The following is a 19,073-nucleotide window of genomic DNA, read 5'->3' as shown; positions in this document are numbered from 1 at the left end:
GGCGGAGCGGTCCCACCTCTTCCCACCTCGGTGGAAATGACAAGTCTGTGCCAACCCAGAGACTCCGGCTGACTGTTGGGGCTTTGGGAGACTCATTTCCCCGGGTGGCAATTTGCGGGGTCATGTCTTAGGAAGGCACCACCGTCTGTGTCTCTGTTCCTGGATCCTCGAGTTTGCAGTGTGGCCTCGTACTACATTCTCACAATCTGCGTTGCGTTTGTGTACACTGGGGCCTGGTACTGTCTTTGTTACCTGGAGTTGAACTGACCCTTTTCTTCTGTCCAACACGGGTCCAAAGGGTAATCCAATTCCCAGCACGCAGCGCAGAGGCAGAGCTGGTGGGAGGACCAGGTCGAGCCTGGGGGTGTCACCAGTGTCCAGGGGCGCAGACCTTTGGCTGCTCTGCCTTTTGCTTCCTTAGTTGAGACGGGCGGGGTGGGGTCTTTGGGGGAGCCGTGAGCCGTACACAGGCCTACACACATGCACATGGTGCCTTAGAAGTACCTTCTTAGTTGGTTTTGAAGGACAGCTTCAGCTTAAAAGATTTGTATGAAGCTTGTATCAATACTTAGGGTATCTTTGATGCTGGTCTGAATTAAGAGCTGTCTCTGTGGGGTTGCTTTATTTGGGGTGTGCATTTAATCAAAATCCTTATTTTTAAATAAATGCATCTTACTGTGGAACACCCGAGATATAAAATCTAGACTTAATAGATAAAAATAGCTAACTTTTGTTTTGCATTTACAGTGTGCTGTGCAGGTTCTAAATGATGTTTGATTTCCTTTAATCCTTCCTGCTGCCCTGTGGCCTGGGGGCTGTCACTGCCCCCGTTTTATAGGTAGGGAAACTGAGGCTGGGGGAGGTCCAGTAACTTGCAAAGTTTCATGCAGGCAGAACTAGAGATCGGCAAACTGTGGTTCCAGTGCCTGTGTCTTAACTGCTATTTGACTTATAAAAGTGTTTTCTTTGGCCTGTAAAGGAAATCAGCTAAGAGCCTGCAGGGCATTTGCAGAAATGTGGTGCTGAGCACTCCTTGTCAGCTCAGACCTCAGTCTTCTCATTTACCGCATGAGGAAACTGAGGCCTGGAGGGGACAGTGACATCAGAACCACTCTCCTGGGTGGTCTGCAGCTGTGGCCACTCCTCTTGCCTCCCATATGAACCTGAGCGGCCACCTGGGGCCTGTTCAGGTGGGCCTGCATGACCTCGGCTGAAAGCTACTGACCTGTCCCACGGAGGGAGCAATAGTGACTGTCTTTCCCAAGTCAGCCTCCGTCCCAGGACCATTTCTTTCACTCTTTGCCGTGGCCTTGGGCCACTTCTGGGAGCTTGGCAAGCCGGGAGCCGTTGAGCTGAAATGGTATGTAATCAGAATGCTATATTTTGTTGAAAATAAGAATGTTAGTAATGGGCTGGTTTCTGGCAAGTCAAACTGGGACTCTGAAATACATATTTTTCTCTGCTCTGCTCTAAACCTTCTAATTAGTGAAAACGCACATTTGCAGACATAAATCAAATGTCATATTCCCTAACAGCTTGTCCTACATATCACTGAGCTGGAGCGTTCCACGGTTGCCAAATCAGGGCTTGCAGTGTGTGCACGCACGTGTGCACGCCTGTGTTAGTGAGGAAGAGACAGAGGTGCCCCCTGGGGAGCCCTGGTGACCGTTTCCTTCCCTCCCAGGCTCCTGGGCATCCGATCCCCTCCTGCCCCTTCCCCCACCCCCGTCAGCACGTGCGCGGCCACTGCGGGCAGATATAGATGTTCGCCCAATTAAAACATAATTAGTAGGGGAAATGGCTTTCAGGGGAAAGCACTTTCTCTCAGGAAAATCTCTGCTGTGCAGTGTTCCGTAGCTAGACCCTGCCTCCCTCCAACAGTGACCTCCACCAACAGACTTGGCTTTGGAAAAGCCAGTTTGTCTGTGATAACTGGCCCCGGTGCTTGGCGTGTCTTCCCCTTGCTGCAGTCTTGGCTGGACGCAGACAGCACATGTGAACTCACAGCTCTGGTAGGTTCCGTGGGGTTTTGGGGTGAGGACTCGGTGGGGAGCTTGGTCAGTTGGGGTCATTCTGGTTCTGCATGGCATTAACCAAGCAGTGTCACAGAGACCGTTGGCCCTTTGTGTTCGTGTCTGGTCATTTGTCACTTGTATCTGGGGTGGTTCATTGCCAAGTTTCACAGTAGCCAAATCAAGAAAGTTACTGGCCGTGACCAGAAGGTGGCTCCCAGGCAAGGCCTTCACCTCCGTGGACATTAGCCTTACGTGTGAATGGGAGAGGAGGCTGGCTGGGGGCAGGGAGGGGGACCGTGCTGAGCTGGGAATCTCCACCATTCCAGAAGTCCTCCGCCTGCGCCGGTTCTCTGCCAGCGCCTCCTATTCAGTGTACTTAAGTATTTCCCATTTCACTTCTGCCCCTAGGCCAGTGTTTTTCATATGTGTTCCCTGAGTCAAAATTAAAAAATGTTCTGCCATCAGATACATTGGGGGTTAGAAAGTGAACAAAGTTTCTTCACTGCAGGACTTCTCAGAGCCTTTAAAGTGGTAATTATGCCCCAGGCTGAGTCCTCCCTTCCTAGGCATCCTTTACAGGTTGAGAAGAGAAGGCAGGTTATGGGTGGGGCCATGTGAGCTGGATTGTACCTAAGCTGATGCCTGACATCACTAACACTGTTCTGTCACCCTCGCTTTGGTGTGGCTTCTTCAGAGTTGTCACATTTGGGCTGTGTGGAATGACCCAGCAAGTCCTTTGCTTGTCTCCCAGGATTTTGCAGAGTGGCCAAGCAGAGGCCCGGGCCAGCTCCTTTGTGGGGCCAAGCCCAAGCTCCGCCCGGAGCGTAGGTATGGAAAGAGCTGCCTCTCCACTTGCCCCATGGCCTTGGTGGCCCTGTGTCAGGGCCACAGCCCCCAATCTGCAGTGGAACAGCAGGGTACCCATCCCCCCAGTCCATCTCCCTGTTTAATAAAAGCCATGAGGCCCCTGTCCTGTTTCTCTGTGCTCAAAGGTGTCTTAAACAAGTGACCTCATTTTCTTTTTATCTTTTGCGAGTGACTTCTTACTTCCTGCTCCAGCCCCAAACGTGTCCCCTGTACGTTTCCTGCTCGCCTGCTTCCCTGACCTTTGAAATGTGGTTCCTGCTCGGGAAACTTGCCTGGACCTCAGAGTTAATTACGGCCTTCCTCTGGGGCCGGTGTGTGTGTGCACGTGTGAGTTTGAGTGTGAATGTGAGTTGTGTGAGTAGAGTGTGTGAGTGTGTGTGTGAGGATTAGAGAGGATGGGAAGGGGGCTGGGAACAGCAGGAGCAGGGTGCCTGAGCGGAGAGGCAGAGGGCCAGCTCCAAGCTGCGTGGGGAGCCCGAGGCTGGTGCGTGGGTTCAGGAGGGGAGGTTGGGGAGGCATGGCTGGGCTGGGACAGGGAAGGTGGGGCCGTGTGGGAAGGGGCTGGTGTTGGAGGTGCACACCCTCTTGGCAGCTGGGCCCTGCTCTGCACCGGGGCCCCGTTGTATGGTGTGGTTACATGCTTAGGGGAGTCAGGATGAGCTGGACAGGCTCACAGAGGACATGGGCTCTACCCTGGGCCCCAGAGGCCAGGTCGTGTTCGGCCAGGTGTGGAGTACAGGGAGGGTTTTCTGGGAACTGCCAGAGGCATGGAGGTGGCTGGGGTGGGGTCTGCCGGAGGCTTGGTCTACTCAGGTGGGGGTGGGGTCCATGTTGAGGGGCCTTGGGGGCTGAGGGGACCAGGAGAGACCTCCTGGCTTATTGGGTCCTGAGATGGGTGGGGGGCGGTTCTTGGGGTACAGGTAGTTCAGCCAAGGTGGAAGTGGGGGGAGCAGAGCCATTCCCGGGGCACTGGGAGATGTTATCCGGGGCCCCACTCCGCCTTGAGTTTGCCGAGTTTTCCATAAAAGGCAGAACATCTGCTTGGTTAAGGGAAACCCAAGATTTTATTATTGTTGTAAATGTCAAGTCCCTCATTTAGAATATTTAGACAACTGCAGAATTGTGTCACTGACTCGAGCGTATCTTAGTTGGGTAAAAGGCCGAGTAAAAACACGAAATTCTGTTCCCAGAATTGTGGTTACGCTGGTTGCACGAGGATTTGAGTGGCCACCGCCTCCCCAGTGGGAGTGACGCGTAGACACTGGGCGCTTACTGTGAGCTGGGTGCGGGGGATTGAAACATGGGGGTGGGACGGTCCCTGGCTTCATGGAACTGTCTCCAGAAAAGAGATGTTGGGTGTTTACTGTTGCTTTTACCTCAACTGGGAAAGTTCCATGAGGAGCTAAGGTATGATTTTGCCGAGAACGTTGTCAGTGGCACGGCAGTGAATATTTTCAGCCGCTTCAAGGTACCTGACTTCATTCTTGGTGAACAGGTGTATTATCCTTGTACTTGTCCTTGGAAAGGAGGGACTGAGCTTTGTGTGCTCAGAACCGAGGAGGCTTGTTCGCCTGCACTTTGGGAGGCTGTGCAGGTTTCTCCTCGGTCTCCATCATTTTAGTCGGATCAGTGGTTTTCAAACATTTCCTCTCAGGGAGGAGGTAGGACTTTCCGGTTTGGGGATGGAGAGGCTTCCAGGTAGCCCAATCCACGTGTCCTTGATCATGTTTTGTCATAAAGTTCGTGGGAATTTGCAGACTCTCTGTTACAGTCATGCCAGTTTTATTTTTTTTTAAGTATGGTTTGAATTTTGTATAAACTGCTTAGGATTATATCTGAGAAACAACGTGCAAGACCTATATGCAAAACATGAGTAAAACGTTACAAGAAGACGGTAAAGAGAACCGAAACAAGTGTTCCCATCTGGGAAGATGGTACCCTAGAGGTGGCACTTCCCCCAGACTGACCTACAGTGCTCTTCCCTTCCTGTCCTTCCCAGTGCAGAAACGCTGGTGCCTGGCATCCCCAAAAGTAGGGTGGTGAGGGGTGCAGAGTGGGTGTGCCAGGGTGATGCGGCCTCTGCGCCCGGCATCCTGGAGCAAGGTGGGTGGGTACGGCAGAGACTGCCAGAGCGACGGGAGGTTGGTTATGTTGCGCAAAGGAGTATATTGATTGAGCAGATCGGTAAACATATTAACAGTCACAAAAGCCAGGTTTCTCATTCTGGGGAGGGGACTTGCACAGAAATGGGAAGGACTGGGAAGTACCCGAGGCAACGTTTAAAACTGCAAGTGCTGCCATGAACTCATGGATTTTACCAAGTACGGATACACAGAAATAGGTACGGCGTGTGTGTCTAGAAACATACGCATGTACATGCAGCCGATGCTTGTTGCTCATGGTAGCTACTTTCTACAAAGGCGCTGTGAGCGCTAACTTCCTGAAGACTGAACCGTCGATCCCAGGGGACACACCGGGCTGGGTCCCTAAGGTTCCTACAATCCTCTGGTCACAATGTTTTTGTCAACCGGTCAAGACATAACTTTGTCTTATGTGTACTTCTGTTTAAAGACACCCTATTGACGATACATTGTTGATTCATTAACACTGACCTCATGGCCGGCAGCACCATAACTCGTGCCTAGCAAAGCTTGTAGCGCCCATGTCTTCTCCATGGAAAGCACATGGTGAGATTCTTGCTTCAGGGACACCAGGCAGCACGTCAGCGCCGTGGGGGGCACATTTTCAGCAGAGAAGTTGCCAAGATAAAGCACAAAAATGTGGAAAATGTGGTACTAGCTGGATTGAGCACAGGGCACTTGTTTGCAGTGCGGGAGCTGAAACAAGGTGGAGCATCGCGGCCCCGTTTGACCTCAGCCCCTGACTCAGTTTTTTCGCAGATTGTGAAAGTGCCGAGAGTGCTGATTTGGGGGTTATATGTAAATGTTAGCGAGGAGGTGACCTCTCGGGTACGGAACCCGGGAGAAATGAGGATGGGCTGTGCCCACACTTCCTGGCTACGTCGCATGAGAGGCCCAGACGCAAGGACCCGGCGGCAGTGAGCGCCCAGGTCTGGGTTCCTCAACACTGTTCTCCGCCAGAAGGAAGCAGACCCCCAGCAAAAAGGCTGGTTCCAGGGCTGAGGCAAGGAGAGGTGCAAGGTGAGCCTGGGGCATCTCACTGTGCCAGGAAGTAGGAAGTCCTCGAGGAAGGATGGGGCCAGGGGTACACAAGAGCCACCTTGAGGGACTCTTCGCAGTCCAAACCTAGGAAAATTTGTACATAAAAATAAATGACAGTATTGGATCTAACCCATCTAGTAACATAGGAATCGATGAGTGTACATTGACTTAAATAAAGGAATAAGTAGTATATTGTGGACATGCCTTAATGACCAACCCATGTTTAAAACAGAATCCGGAATGAGGGCTGTAAATGTAGTTCAAAGTCATCTTTTTAGTGGCTCATAATATCCTATGATATTACTGCACCGTAAGTTTGCATTTACTTACATGTTATTTTTTTTTTTTTTTTTTTTTTGAGACAGAGTCTCACTCTGTTGCCCAGGCTAGAGTGAGTGCCGTGGCGTCAGCCTAGCTCACAGCAACCTCAAACTCCTGAGCTCAAGCGATCCTCCTGTCTCAGCCTCCCGAGTAGCTGGGACTACAGGCATGCACCACCATGCCCGGCTAATTTTTTCTATATATATTTTTAGCTGTCCATATAATTTCTTTCTATTTTTAGTAGAGATGGGGTCTCGCTCTTGCTCAGGCTGGTCTCGAACTCCTGAGCTCAAACGATCCGCCCACCTCGGCCTCCCAGAGTGCTAGGATTACAGGCGTGAGCCACCGCGCCCGGCCTTTACATGTTATTTTTAATTGTGGTAAAATACCCATAAAACTTACCGTCATAACCGTTTGTTGAGTGTGTAGTTCAGTGGCATTAGAATACTCACATGTGTGCAACCACTGCCACGCCCGTCTCCCCCATAATTGAATAAACTATTGAAACCAGACTTTCACTACCGCAGACTATAGTGCAGCAGGCATCATCGTACATCTGTCTGTCCTGCTGGCTAAGCTGTGACATTTTGCTTTCATGTATTATAACAACTTAAAATGCTGTAGAAATCCCAACATGGGATGCGAGGGTGATCTGGCTGCGACATCTGTCACCGCATGGATTGCCAGGGTAGGTTCAGCTGATCTGGCTGGCCTGGGGGTGTCCCCTTTGTCTCTCTCCACTCCACATGTTTCCCTCCTGAAGCCATGTGCTGGGGAGAGGACAACTTTCCCCGACACAGGAGGACCATTCTTTGGTCAGGGTGTACAGGTAGCTGCACTGCTCGGCTAGAGCCCCCCAACGAGCTCTCAAGGTTCGTTTGTAGGAGGACGTGGGGTAGGCTGCACGTGGTGGTCTGCCTTTCTTAAAAAAAAAAAAAAAAAAAATCCCAACGTGGATCTTCGTGGAACTTGGGAAGCTGATTCTAAAATGTGCAAGGGGTATAATGGGCCCGGGACAGCCAGGATGTTTCTGAAGGAGATGAATCAGGGGCCGTACTTTTGGGACGTCATGCTGGTGCAGGGTAGACAAACAGAGGACCTGGAAGTGGACTCAGGTGTACCTGGAAATTTGGCAACTGTGGAGCTCTTGCCCCTGGGGCTGGGAGTGTGAGAAGGTGCACAGGGTTGTATTGTGAATACCCAGTTTGAGAAACTCAAGCTAGAAGGTACCCGGAGCTGTGTCAGGTGTTGTTTGTGAGTAGAATTAACTAACTAGAATGCACAGTCGCATCTAGGTGTCCCACCTGGGCATGCTCAGCATTAGCAAGTCATGTTCGTCCTTCAGGGCTCCAGATCTTCCTCCTCCAGGAAGCCAGCCAGGTCTACCCACAGCCAACTCTTCCTCCTCCAGGCTACAGGCACCGCCTGTCCACATGCTCATCCCACCTCTTCTTAGGTGGTGGTTGGACTGTGTGTGTGAGTGTGCATGTGTGTGCACGTATGTCCTGCCCAGCCAACATGCAGGCTCCTTGGATGTGGACCCATGGTGTCTTCCATCTCTTGGCCTCCTATAGGGCTGGCGCTGGAGAAAGGGTCATTCCTGACTGATTAATCCGTAGTTCGTGTCCAGGCTCCAGCCTGCTCCAGTGAGCAGTTGGAGGCCCAATGTAATGCTTGGTGAATATAAATAAGGCATGTACTAAAAATGTTGCTTATTTTGGTATAGTAGCAAAGGATTGGATTACCTTGAATTGGGTCTTGTTTGGTGTAACCATGTAAACAGTGTAAAATATAGGCTATTGGAATGGAAGCCCAGACATCTGTTATGAATTCTATATATAAATATTGGATATGCTTACATGGGTTAAAATGGGATTGTTGGCACTTGGGTTTGCAGACTCCTGATTCTACCGCAGGAGTCTCTGATCACGGGTCCTGGTACCCAAGGCAGGAGGGGGCAAAAGCTGGCCTTGCTCTGACACTGACTTGCTGGGGAACCTGGGAAGGGCAGACAGGCACCCATTCCAGAGATAGATCTAAGTTCTCTCTTCCCGCTCCCTAATAGGGAAGTGCCGGGAGCCCATAGCAGAGTGTGGGGTGTCTCGAGCGCACGCTGAGAAGGGCTGCCTAAATCCAGGGTTGCAAAGGGTAATTTGCACCCCATTAAACCTACTGGGAACCAGGACAGACAAGAAGAATGCCACAGGAAGAATGTCACGGGGAATTTAGCCTGTTCAGTGTGCACTGGTGCCTAAAAAAAAAAAAAAAAATTACCTATTTTTATTGAGAAGAAATTCACATAAGATAAACCATTTTAAAGTGAACAACTGAGAGACATTTAATGCATTCACAGTGTTGCGTGGCCATCACCTCTATCTGGTTCCAGAACATTTCCATTACCCCGAAAGGAAACCCTGAACCCCTTAAGCAGTAGTCCCCGTTCCATCCTCCCCCGGCCCCTGCAGCCAGTGATCTACTTTATGTATCTGTGGATCCCTGTGTTCTAGACGTTTCGTACAGGTGGAGTCATCCAGCATGGTCATTTTTGTCTGGCTTCTTCACGGAGCATAATTTTTTAAGATACATCCATGTTGTAATGTGTGTCAGTATCTCATTCTGCCTCCCACCTTTTTTAAGAGATGGGGTCCTACTGTGTTGCCTAGGCTGGTCTCCCAACTCCTGGGCTCAAGTGATCCTCCCTTCTTAGCCTCCCAAGTAGCTGGGACTACAGGCGTGTGCCACCACACCCAGCCTCCTCCTTTTTATGGCTGAATAATATTCCATTGTATGAATAGACCATGTTTTGTTTATCCACTCATCAGTTATGGACATTTGGGCTGTTTCCGCGTTTTGGCTGTTGTGAATACTGCTGTGAACACGTGTGTATGTGTATTTGAGTCCCAGCGTTCAGTTCTTTGGGTGTATAGGTAAGAGTGGCTCTGCTGGGTCACATGGTCATTTTACATGTGACTTTTTGAGGAACTACCTGTTCTCCACAGTGATAGAGGTGTCTTTTAAGAGTAGTTATCATTTCCTGCTTTATAAATGAGGAAACTGAGGCTTAGAGGGGAGGTGACAAGCCTTGCGCTGCGTCTCACAGCTGAGACCGGGCTGGGGTCTGAGTCCGTGTGCTCTTCCCTGGAGGGGGCCGGCCCAGGGCTGGATGCGTGAAGCATCTAGTTAACAAAAACCACCACCTCCTCCGGCTATTATTTATTGAGAACTTAAAACGTGCTACTACTGGGCGAAGCCTTTGTCTGAATTGTCCTGTTTAAGCCTCACACTCTGATGCGGAGGTGCAGTAATTACCCCCTTTTCACAGACAGGATGCCCAGGTCGCCCGGGCCAGGTCTGAGCCGGGCTGCTAACCCCGGAGTCCTGCCCCGAGCGGCCACCCTGCCAGGGCTCCCACTTTGGAGGGCTGACCTGGTCCTTCTGCCCTCGTGGTACGTGGTCCTGAAAAAAACAGTTGCACAAATAGCTTCATGGCAACATGAATGGAATTTGGAGTTAGAACATTAAAAAATACTTCTTCGCCAGCGTACTAGTGAGACTCCTCTCCCCTGCAAGGCCACTTTCATTTTAATCCGTGTTTCCACTCGCACTTTCTCTTTGCCGTCCGTTCTAGCACAGGTCCGGGGTCGTGGTTGTGTTGCATGTGTGGTTTTTCTTTTCGATGACATGTCACACATTTTTGATTTTATCACGATCCTTTTTACTTTAATAGATACAACTTTTCCACTGAGACAACAGTCTGGTTATCCCAACATTGGAGATCATTTATTATTTTTTTTGCTATTACAAATAAGGCTGCAAATATTGTGACTAAGACCTTTTCCTTCTTTCCGATAGTCCTTGGGGTAACTTCTTGTGAGGGTGATCCCTGGGAGAGGGTTTAAACATTTTATGGTCCTTAACACAACAGTTGTCACAGTGTTTTCTGAAATGTTTGTTCTGGAGTCTGTGGCCACCAGATGACAGTCTGTTTGTTTTTCCTGGTGATCTTGTGTGGGTCCTGGGGGCCCCGGGGTGTGGCGTGTGGCCGGGCCCAGTGGCTTCAGCCCTCGGCCTGTCCACCCTCCCCAGGCTGGTGGCTCCCAGGTGCCGCCTGGCACCTCCCCAGCCCTGTGGCCCCCCTCCTCTTGCTTCTTAAATTAGGTCATTTCTTCCTGGGATGCCTTTTCACTGCCCAGAGCTCAGGCCAGAGGTCAACAGGTCATGGCACCTTTATGAGGGCTACGGTCTCCTCACCTGGGGCAAGTGTAGCTGTGACCCCTCACCCACAGGGGACTGTGAAATGAGAGGTCTTGGCATGTGGGGCAGGAGCCTGTAGGACCAGCACCTGCCACCCCCACCCTGTGCTTCCACCCCAGGACCTTTGCACAGGTTTGCCGCTCCCTCCCCTCAGTAGGCCTGCTCTGACGTCTCATGTCATGCGTAGCCCCCCACTCCCTTTCCCTGCTCTGTTTTCCCAGTCCTCAGCCATTATGGGCAAATGTTACTAAAATCTCCTTATTGATGGTGTTTATTGCTTGTCTGCTTCCCCCATTGGAATGTAGGACCATGAAGCTGTGTTCTTGGTGAGGCCTCTGTTCTCTGCCCTGCGAGGTTGGGACTCCTCTCCCAGGGCCACCTCCTGCGTCCACCCTGCTCCCTTCCCGGACTCTCGCCCACCCGCAGCCCCCTCTGGGGCTGGCTTCTCTCCACCTGGGCTTCTAACCCCCTTTGGAGAGGAGGGCGGCAGACCTGCGGCAGGGGCCCTGGGTGGGTGCGTGTCCTCCCCACGTCAGCCAGGTCTCAGCCAGGGTTCCCAGACCGGAGGAGGGGGAGCTCACCGCCTGTGCCCTGGGGAAGGCAGAGGCCACCCACACAGAACCCGTCCCCCACTGTGTGCCCTGGGGCCACCACCAGGTCCTCCCCCAGGTGACAGCACAGTGATGTTGTGGGTTCCTCTTAAACTTAGAGTTAAGCATGTGGTTGTTTCTAGAAGCCAGAGCAGCTCCTGGAAAGAGCCCGCCTGCCAAGGCCCGCCAGGCCCGGCCTGCCTGCTGCTGTCAGAGGTTGGGAAAAGCACCGGAAATTAAACCGCCCCCATCTCTGGCCTTTGAAGAGCGCACCTGAACTGCCCGGGAGTGCAAACCTGGTGAAATGTGGTCTTTCCAGTTTGAGGAGAAAGAACAGAGCAGAGCCAGGGGTTTTGTGCTTCCAAGAGCTCTCTGCCTCCCTGCCCTGGGCTGGCCCTGGTCTCCCCCTGGGACCTCTGGCTGCAGCAGGAGGCGTTTGCTGGGCTCCTGGGTGCGGTGGACTGCCCCCTGGAGCGGAGCGGACCTTCCTTCACAGCGTCCCGCCTGCCTGGGAAACACAGCCGGAGGGAGGCTCCTCCCTCACCTGCCTGCACACCTGCCGGTGGGGCCACTGCCTCCTGGAGGAGCTGGGTTACAGCAGGACGCTCCGTGTCCCGGGCCCTGTCCCTGCTGGTGTTAGCAAGGGGCTCTTGGGCTGGAGCTGCGTCCATCCTGGTGGGGGACTTCATGGGGCTTGGCGACAGCACCGTGTGTGTGTGTGTGTGTGTGTGTGTGTGAGAGAGAGAGAGAAAGAGAGTGCATACGTGTGTGTGTGAAGTGTGTGTGTGTGCATTCGTGCAAGTGTGTGTATGAGAGTGTAGTGTGTGAGAGTGTGAGTGTGTGTGAGTACGTGCATGTGTGTGAGAGTGTGTGTGTGAGCGAGAGTGTACTGTGTGTGTGTGTCTGGGGAGAGGACCAGCTTCTCAAAGGGCTTTGTGACCCCCAGAAGGTTGAGACCACAGCATGGAGTTTTGACATGCCTGGGCGGGTCACGCCTTCGATGGATGAGTGGGGACAAGCTGGGGTCCTTGCCGAGGGGAACCTTGGGCCGGCTGGGGCACGGTCAGCCTCATGCACAAACTGAAATGGGGTTATTGGAAGTCCCTGCTTCAGGGGCGACGGATGGGGACTTGCTCCGGGAATGCTGAGTTTCCTGGGTGTGTGCAGGGCGACCTTGCTGGCAGTGGCTCTGCCGGCTTGTGCCCTGTGGATCCCGAACACAACCCTCTTCCCTGCGAGGCCCTCCTGCCTCCAGTCTGTATTGTTTCTGCCTTCTCCGAAAGTCCTGGACCCTCCCTCATGGTGGGTGTGATTCCCACCCCCCACTGCAGCCGGCATCTGACCTGGTAGCGAGTGCTCCCTCTCCCTAATGGGGCAAGGACTGGGCTCTCCTAGGCACCCCCTTCTCACCTCTCACAGGGCACAGGTGGCTCACTGTCATGGAGTTGGGGTGCCTGTAGGCTGGGCGGGGTGGGTAAAATGCAGCATTCCTAGAGCAGCTACTTCTGGCCGGGCCCAGGCAGGGGCAGGGTGTGAGCAGGCTGTTCCTCCTTGGGTGCACAGTCCCCTGGGACGCTCAGCAGATCGGGGAGCAGTCTCGTGAGCCGCCGGCAGGGTGGCCTGTCAGCAAGGACACAGGGAAAGTTTTGTTTTCAGTTTTCAAAACGTTTTCATTGAATTATATACGCACAGAGAAGTGATGCATTTCTACGAACTGAACACATCCCTGTAACCACACAATGGAGTGTTCCAGAGCACTGAGGCCTTTGGTGCCCCGAGGACTTTGACCTAAGCCGTGCAGGATCCCCTGTAAGCCTCATTTCCCGCTCTGTAAAGAGGGGTGGTATCACCCACAGCCCGAGCAGGTGTGGGACCCAGGGCGTCCCTGTGTGTGAACTGCAAAGAGCTGTCCACCTCTGGCCACGAATTTTATTCGCTGTCTGGACCTGTTTGGGGCAGGGAGGGGGTGAGATTGGGGACAAATTTCAGCATGCTGGGGCGAGATGCTGTGACCGTGTCCTCCTCCTCAGAGGTCAGAATGCCTAGTTCAGCTGCAGTTGTAGCATCCCAGTGTTCTATTTTATTCTTTTTAAAAAAAATTTTTTTTATTGTGGTAAAATATGGTGAAATAAAATTTACCATCTTAACCATTGTTTTTTCTTTTGGAGACAGAGTCATGGTCTGTCACCCATGCTGGAGTGCAGTGGCATCACCATAGCTCACTGCAGCCTCAAACTCCTGGGCTTGAGCCATCCTCCCACCTCAGCCTCCTGAGTATTTTGGTCCACAGGCACACGCCACCACACCTGGCTACTTTTTCTGTTTTTTGTAGAGACGGGGTCTCACTCTTGCTCAGGCTGGTCTCGAACTCCTGGCCTCACACGATCCTCCCACAATGGCCTCCCAGGTTAACCATGTTTAGGTGTACAGTTCAGCAGGGTTAAGTACATTCGCGTTGTTGTGTAGGCAGCACCACCGTCCGTCTCGTCTCCAGAACTATTTTCATCTTCCCCAACTCAACCGTCCCTGGTGAGCAGCAGCGCCCCCATTCTCTCTCCAGCCCCTGGTGGCCACCATCCTACTTTTCGTCTCAATGAATTTGACTCCCCAAGTGCTGCATAGAAGTAGAGTCATACGGCGTTTGTTTTTTGTGACTGGCTCATTTCACTTACCATCATGTTTTTGGTGTTCATCCGTGTTGTAGCGTGTATCAGAATTTCCTTCCGTTTTAGGGCTGAATAACATCCTATTGTTTGCATAGACCCCATTTTACTTCTCCATTCATCCCTGAAGGGACGCTTGGGTGGCCTCCACGTTTTGGCTATCGTGAATAATGCAGCTATGAACAGGGACATGCAAATGCCTGTTCTTGTCCCTAATTTCAGTTCTTTGGGCATAGGTCCAGAGGCAGAACTGCTGGGTCATGTGGTAATTGTATTTTAATTTTCTAAGGAACCACCATCCTGTTTCCCATAGCAGCTGTACCATTTTTTATTCCCACCAATAGTGCGCAGGGATTACAGTTTCTCCGCGTCCATGCCAACGCTTGTTACTATATCTTCTATTTTTTTGATAGTAGCCATCCTAATGGGTTCAAGGTAGTATCTCATTGTAGTTTTGATTTGCATTTCCCCAATTATTGCTGTTAAGCATCTTTTCATGTGCTTCTTGGCCATTTATGTATCTTTGGAGAAATGTCTGTTCAAGTCCTTCACTCACTTCTGAGTTGGGTTGTTTCTTTGTTGTTGAGTTTTGGGAGTTCCTTATATGTTCTGGATCTTAATCCCTTAACAGCTACATGGTTTGGAGCTATTTTCTCCCTTTCCATGGGTTACCTTTTAACTCTGTTGATAGTGTCTTTCGATGCACAAAATCTTAATATTTTCATAAAGTTCAGTTTGTCTGTGTTTTTTCTGTTGTCATTGTCTGTGCCTTCCCATTGTTTGATTTTTCACAGTGTCCCTTCCTGCCACACAGTGATGACGGTGGTGGTGGAGCCCCCGCTGCAGCTGTTGAGGACTCGAGTCCCCTCCTGCAGAGGAGGTCTCTGGGAGTGGGAAGGACTGGAATTTGGGCAGGTGCTGTCATGGCAGTAGAGCCCGAGCTCTGAACCATCCATCCTGCTGCATGGGGGACTCGCCCCCTTGTTCTGGTCCCCAGCACTCCCAGGTGGCCTCATAGAGATCACACATCCTTCCCCTCCTGAAATGCGACTGACTGAACTGAGTGTAGAATTCAGTGATGTGATTTTCATTGCCTGAGTTCTATTTGTTGTGATTTCCTGTTTCCAAAGGAACATCTTGGTGGGGGTAGGAATGTGTGCGTGGCTGGGTCCCCCATCTGGGCGGGAGACCCCGGTGGTCTGCCGTTTTCATGAGGAATGTCATCTGTTTATAGCCAAGTCTTAAGATGGCTTTTTGGGGTGTTTGTGGCCAGCTCAGCCCTGCTAGATGCGGATAAGAACATCGATCAATGGAACTCCATGGAGGCCCCCCACCTCCTTCTGTCCATATTTCATGGTTTTACGGTCTCTCTGAAGTGTGTGTAGATTATTGGACCCTCTCGGGCTTGCCTCTGGGGTCTGAGGCATCTGGAGGGGTCATGGTCCCCCCAGATTCTCATTCAGCCGGAAATGAGACCCTTGTCTGTGGGGTAAGGGCTCAGTAGAGGCAGGAGGGGCTGCAGGCTGGGCGGGGGAGGTGAGGGCAGATCAGAATGCCTGGGGTGGTGTGGTGGAGAGGGGAAGAGGAGGTGAGGCCAGGCCAGGGAGCCTGACCTCATTCCACATGGCACTGGCACGGGGAACTATTGAAGGTGTTTGAGCTGCGGGTGGCCTTCCAGAGTGACCCTTTAAGCCTGCTCATTGCGGAGCTGTCTAGGACCAGGGAGGACAGAGGTGGACTGCAGAGGTGCGTGGGAAGTTGAGGCCACAGTCCCTGGAAGGGGCCTGACTTCAGCCAGTGGGTGGAGACATGCAAGGGAATCTTGAAGCTCTGTCCAGCCTGAGCTCCACATCCCAGCCTGTGCCGGGGCTTTGAGTCACCTCAAAAAAGCTTGGCCTCTTGGCCAGGCCTCTGCCAGGCAGCATGGCCAGGGCTGTGCCTGCCTGTCCCCTTCCTCTGCAGCAAGCTGGCAAAGGTGATGTGTCTTCTCTGCAGAGCAGGGTAAGGCCTCCGCAGCCTCCGGAAGACCTTGTCCGTGGCATCGATGTGGGAGGTGGTGGGAACAGCAGGGAGAGTCTCCCGTGCCTGGGGGTGGGGAATGAACATAGCAGTGGTTGAATGAATGGTAGCTGTCAGTCCAGTGATAGGAAGACTGTTTGCTGCGCTGGAAGAGCCTCTGAACGGTGTAGGCCGGGGCCCCCTGCACGACTTCCTGGCAGCACCTTGTGGGTGGAAGGAAGGAGCCGGACGTTGTGGGCACAGGTGGGGCAGGTGCCAGGGCTGCGTGCCCTGCCGGCTCGGCTGGTGGTCCTCACGGTTTGCTTCTGCTCCTGCAGCCTCCCCGCTCCTGCTGTTTGCCAACCGAAGAGATGTGCGGCTGGTGGACGCAGGCGGTGTCAAGCTGGAGTCCACCATCGTGGTCAGCGGCCTGGAGGACGCGGCGGCAGTGGACTTCCAGTTCTCCAAGGGAGCCGTGTACTGGACGGACGTGAGCGAGGAGGCCATCAAGCAGACCTACCTGAACCAGACCGGGGCCGCGGTGCAGAACGTGGTCATCTCCGGCCTGGTTTCGCCCGACGGCCTGGCCTGTGACTGGGTCGGCAAGAAGCTGTACTGGACGGACTCAGAGACCAACCGCATCGAGGTGGCCAACCTCAACGGAACGTCCCGGAAGGTCCTTTTCTGGCAGGACCTTGACCAGCCGAGGGCCATCGCCTTGGACCCCGCTCACGGGTAACCCTGCTGCTCCTCCTCCTGGCTCCTTGGCGGGGGGCTGCTGTGGTCCTTTTGCATTTACTTGAGCCCCAGTTTCTTTTTCAGAGAAAACTTGTCAATCTTAAAATGAGTTCCTTTTCAGAATTTGTTGTTGAGAATTATTTTCCCTCAGTATTCCATAGTTATGTTTGTTTTTTAAGCCTGCATGCTGGAGGCATCTGATGTCGCCGTGGATTTGAACGGTTAACCACAACTTTGCTGTGTGTGTGGTGGGAGGCCCAGGAGTGCGGCAGGTGGACTTTGCACCTTACACCTGTTTTACAACTGCCTTGGCTGAAAATGGGTCAGAAAAGTGCAGCTCCTTGTCTGGAAGCAGAACTTGCAAGGGGTGGTTTCTCTGTCTGTTCTGGAAGCTTCTCTGTCCCCTCTGCCTGCTGGGCTGACTGAGCTCACCGGGGCCCTTGAAGGCTCAGGGCGTGGCCAGGAGGCCCAGGTGGGTGTGCGTGAGTGGCAGTAAAGCTAAGAACATGTGCAGAGTTGAAGGCAGGGGTGGAGGTTTTGTGGGGAGATGGCTGAGCTTCACTGGCCAGTAGGCCAGGCTTATTCCAGACTTTTCTGAACAGAGGGAACAGTGTGTCCAGCCCCTCCTTCGCCCCACCTTTGCGTCTGCTCTGGTGGCCCAGGAGTGACGCTGGAGTGTGGCCCATACACCTGTACCTGGGCTGCCTGAGCCAGGCCCTACTCGGCCAGTGGCTGCTGACCAGTTCTGTGCTGTTCAGTTGTCAGAAACTGGCGCACGTCTTGAACAAAAAGCAAGAGTTTTTTTGTCCTCGGGCTCTGTTGGAAGCACTTTGCATGTTCATTAATGTCACCACAAGCAGTCCCAGCTTCCCTCCCCAGGTGAGGAGCTTCTGTGGGACGGCCCGGATCCGCCCAGTGAGAAAGTCCCAGGAGTGGGCCGTGCGCCCAGGCCTGCCGCGGGAGCCTACGCGTCCGCCTTCCTCCCCGCAGTCAGGGCCTGAGAGCCCTTCCCTCACTGTCCGAGCTTCAAGGAGGACTGGAGACCCCGGGCCCTAGTCCTGATGCCACCAGCTTGCCATTGCCCTTGGCAGTGGCCTCCCTGGAGGTGACACTGGTTTTGTGGCCTGCGCAGTAGCTGGGCTGTGAGGGGCGGGTTGGCGGTCTATGCAGAAGCCCCCGGGCCTGCCCAGGGCACTGGAATGAGGGCCGGGAGGTAGGGTCTGTCCTGCCAAAGCTGGTGTTTGGGAGCTCAAGGAGCAGGCCAGGTGAGGGGTGCCTGGTGGCCAAGTTAACCTCTTCGCTTGGCATGTTGGCTTAGGAAGCGACTGGACTGGCTTCTGACGTGTGTGGGAAGAGCTTGAGCCTTTTGGAGCCCAGCTGGTTTGTGTGAAAGCTGAGTGTGTGTGAGTGTGTCTGAGCAACTGAGTTTGGCAATGGGAGGGTGTGAGTCTGCGTGACTGAGTGTGCACATGAGTAAGTGTGTGTGCAGGAGTTTGTATGTAAGTGTGTGTGCACGAGCATGTGTGCAAGTGGGTATGTGTGTGTAGAATGGGTGGGATGCGGTGGAATTTACAGCCCAAGTATTTTGCCTCCCTGAGGTCAGGCCAGAGCAGTCTAGTGACCCCACTGCCTGAGGGGCACCTGAGCCCCAGCCTCCCGGGGTGCCGTGCTGGGCAGTCACCCATCCCATAGGCCCCTCTTGCCCCCTCCAAGTGGGCTGGCATCTGCAGCTGCCCAGGGGCCAGGCTGACCTGCAGGGACCGTCTCTGTGCTGCCCAGTGAACTGTCTCCCCCTCAGACCTCTCCCCACCCTGCAGTGTGGTTCCAGGACCCCTGGAGTCACTTGCCGCCTTCCTGGGAGGTGATGGCTAGTGTAGCCGTTTCCGTGGCCAAGATGGGGCATCCGTCCGTGGCGGGAGAGGCTGAGGGGAGCAGTCTGCTGGAGAGCCCCAGCCCAGGGCCGGCTCACGGTCTGCTCAGCCCTCCTCCTCCATCCTCCACACCCCCCAGCATGGGATACTGCGGCTCCTTCACCTCCCAGCTGGGCGTTCAGCCAGCATTTACGAGCACCTGTGCACTTGGCTGGGAGGTGCTTGTCCAGGCTGCAGACACAGCCCAGTCTCTGCCCTCGAGGCCCTTATAGTGTACGGGGGTTTGGGGGACTGATAATTGGATAGTGTGTCTGGGAGGGATGTGTGCCTGGAGGAAAATAAAGCGGTGCCCAAGGACCGGAAGGTGGTGGCGAGGGGCTTCCCATCGGAGCTCAGGACCCTGGGAAGGCCTCTTGGTGAGCTTTGAGCAGAGACCTGAAGCAGATGAGACTGAGAACCGTGCAGTCCTCTAGAGGAAGAGCATTCCAGGCAGAGGGAACAGCCAGTGCAAAGGCCCTGGGGTAGCTGGGGGCTGGGATTGTTTGAGGGGCTGTGGCAGAGTGAGGGGGATGTG

The 19,073-nt window shown here is 53.4% G+C and overlaps 1 protein-coding gene across 2 annotated transcripts in view; it reads left to right on the top strand.

Annotated features, from left to right (window-relative positions):
• LRP5 (LDL receptor related protein 5) overlaps window positions 1-19,073 on the top strand; it is a 105,526-nt gene that overhangs the window by 14,320 nt on the left and 72,133 nt on the right. The window contains exons 1-2 of one of the 2 annotated variants that reach the window (XM_069471737.1): window positions 15,853-15,867; window positions 16,229-16,625. Coding sequence is in view for 1 of the 2 variants with exons in the window: in XM_069471736.1 (XP_069327837.1) it covers window positions 16,229-16,625 (397 nt within the window). In the remaining variant the exon portion in view is untranslated. Of the gene's footprint in view, window positions 1-15,852; window positions 15,868-16,228; window positions 16,626-19,073 lie in introns of those variants that run through there. The other variant, XM_069471736.1, reaches the window with a different exon arrangement.

The sequence above is a fragment of the Eulemur rufifrons genome, chromosome 6, assembly GCF_041146395.1.
Source record: "Eulemur rufifrons isolate Redbay chromosome 6, OSU_ERuf_1, whole genome shotgun sequence".
Taxonomy (NCBI): domain Eukaryota; kingdom Metazoa; phylum Chordata; class Mammalia; order Primates; family Lemuridae; genus Eulemur; species Eulemur rufifrons.
This window is presented reverse-complemented; position numbering and strand designations above follow the sequence as displayed.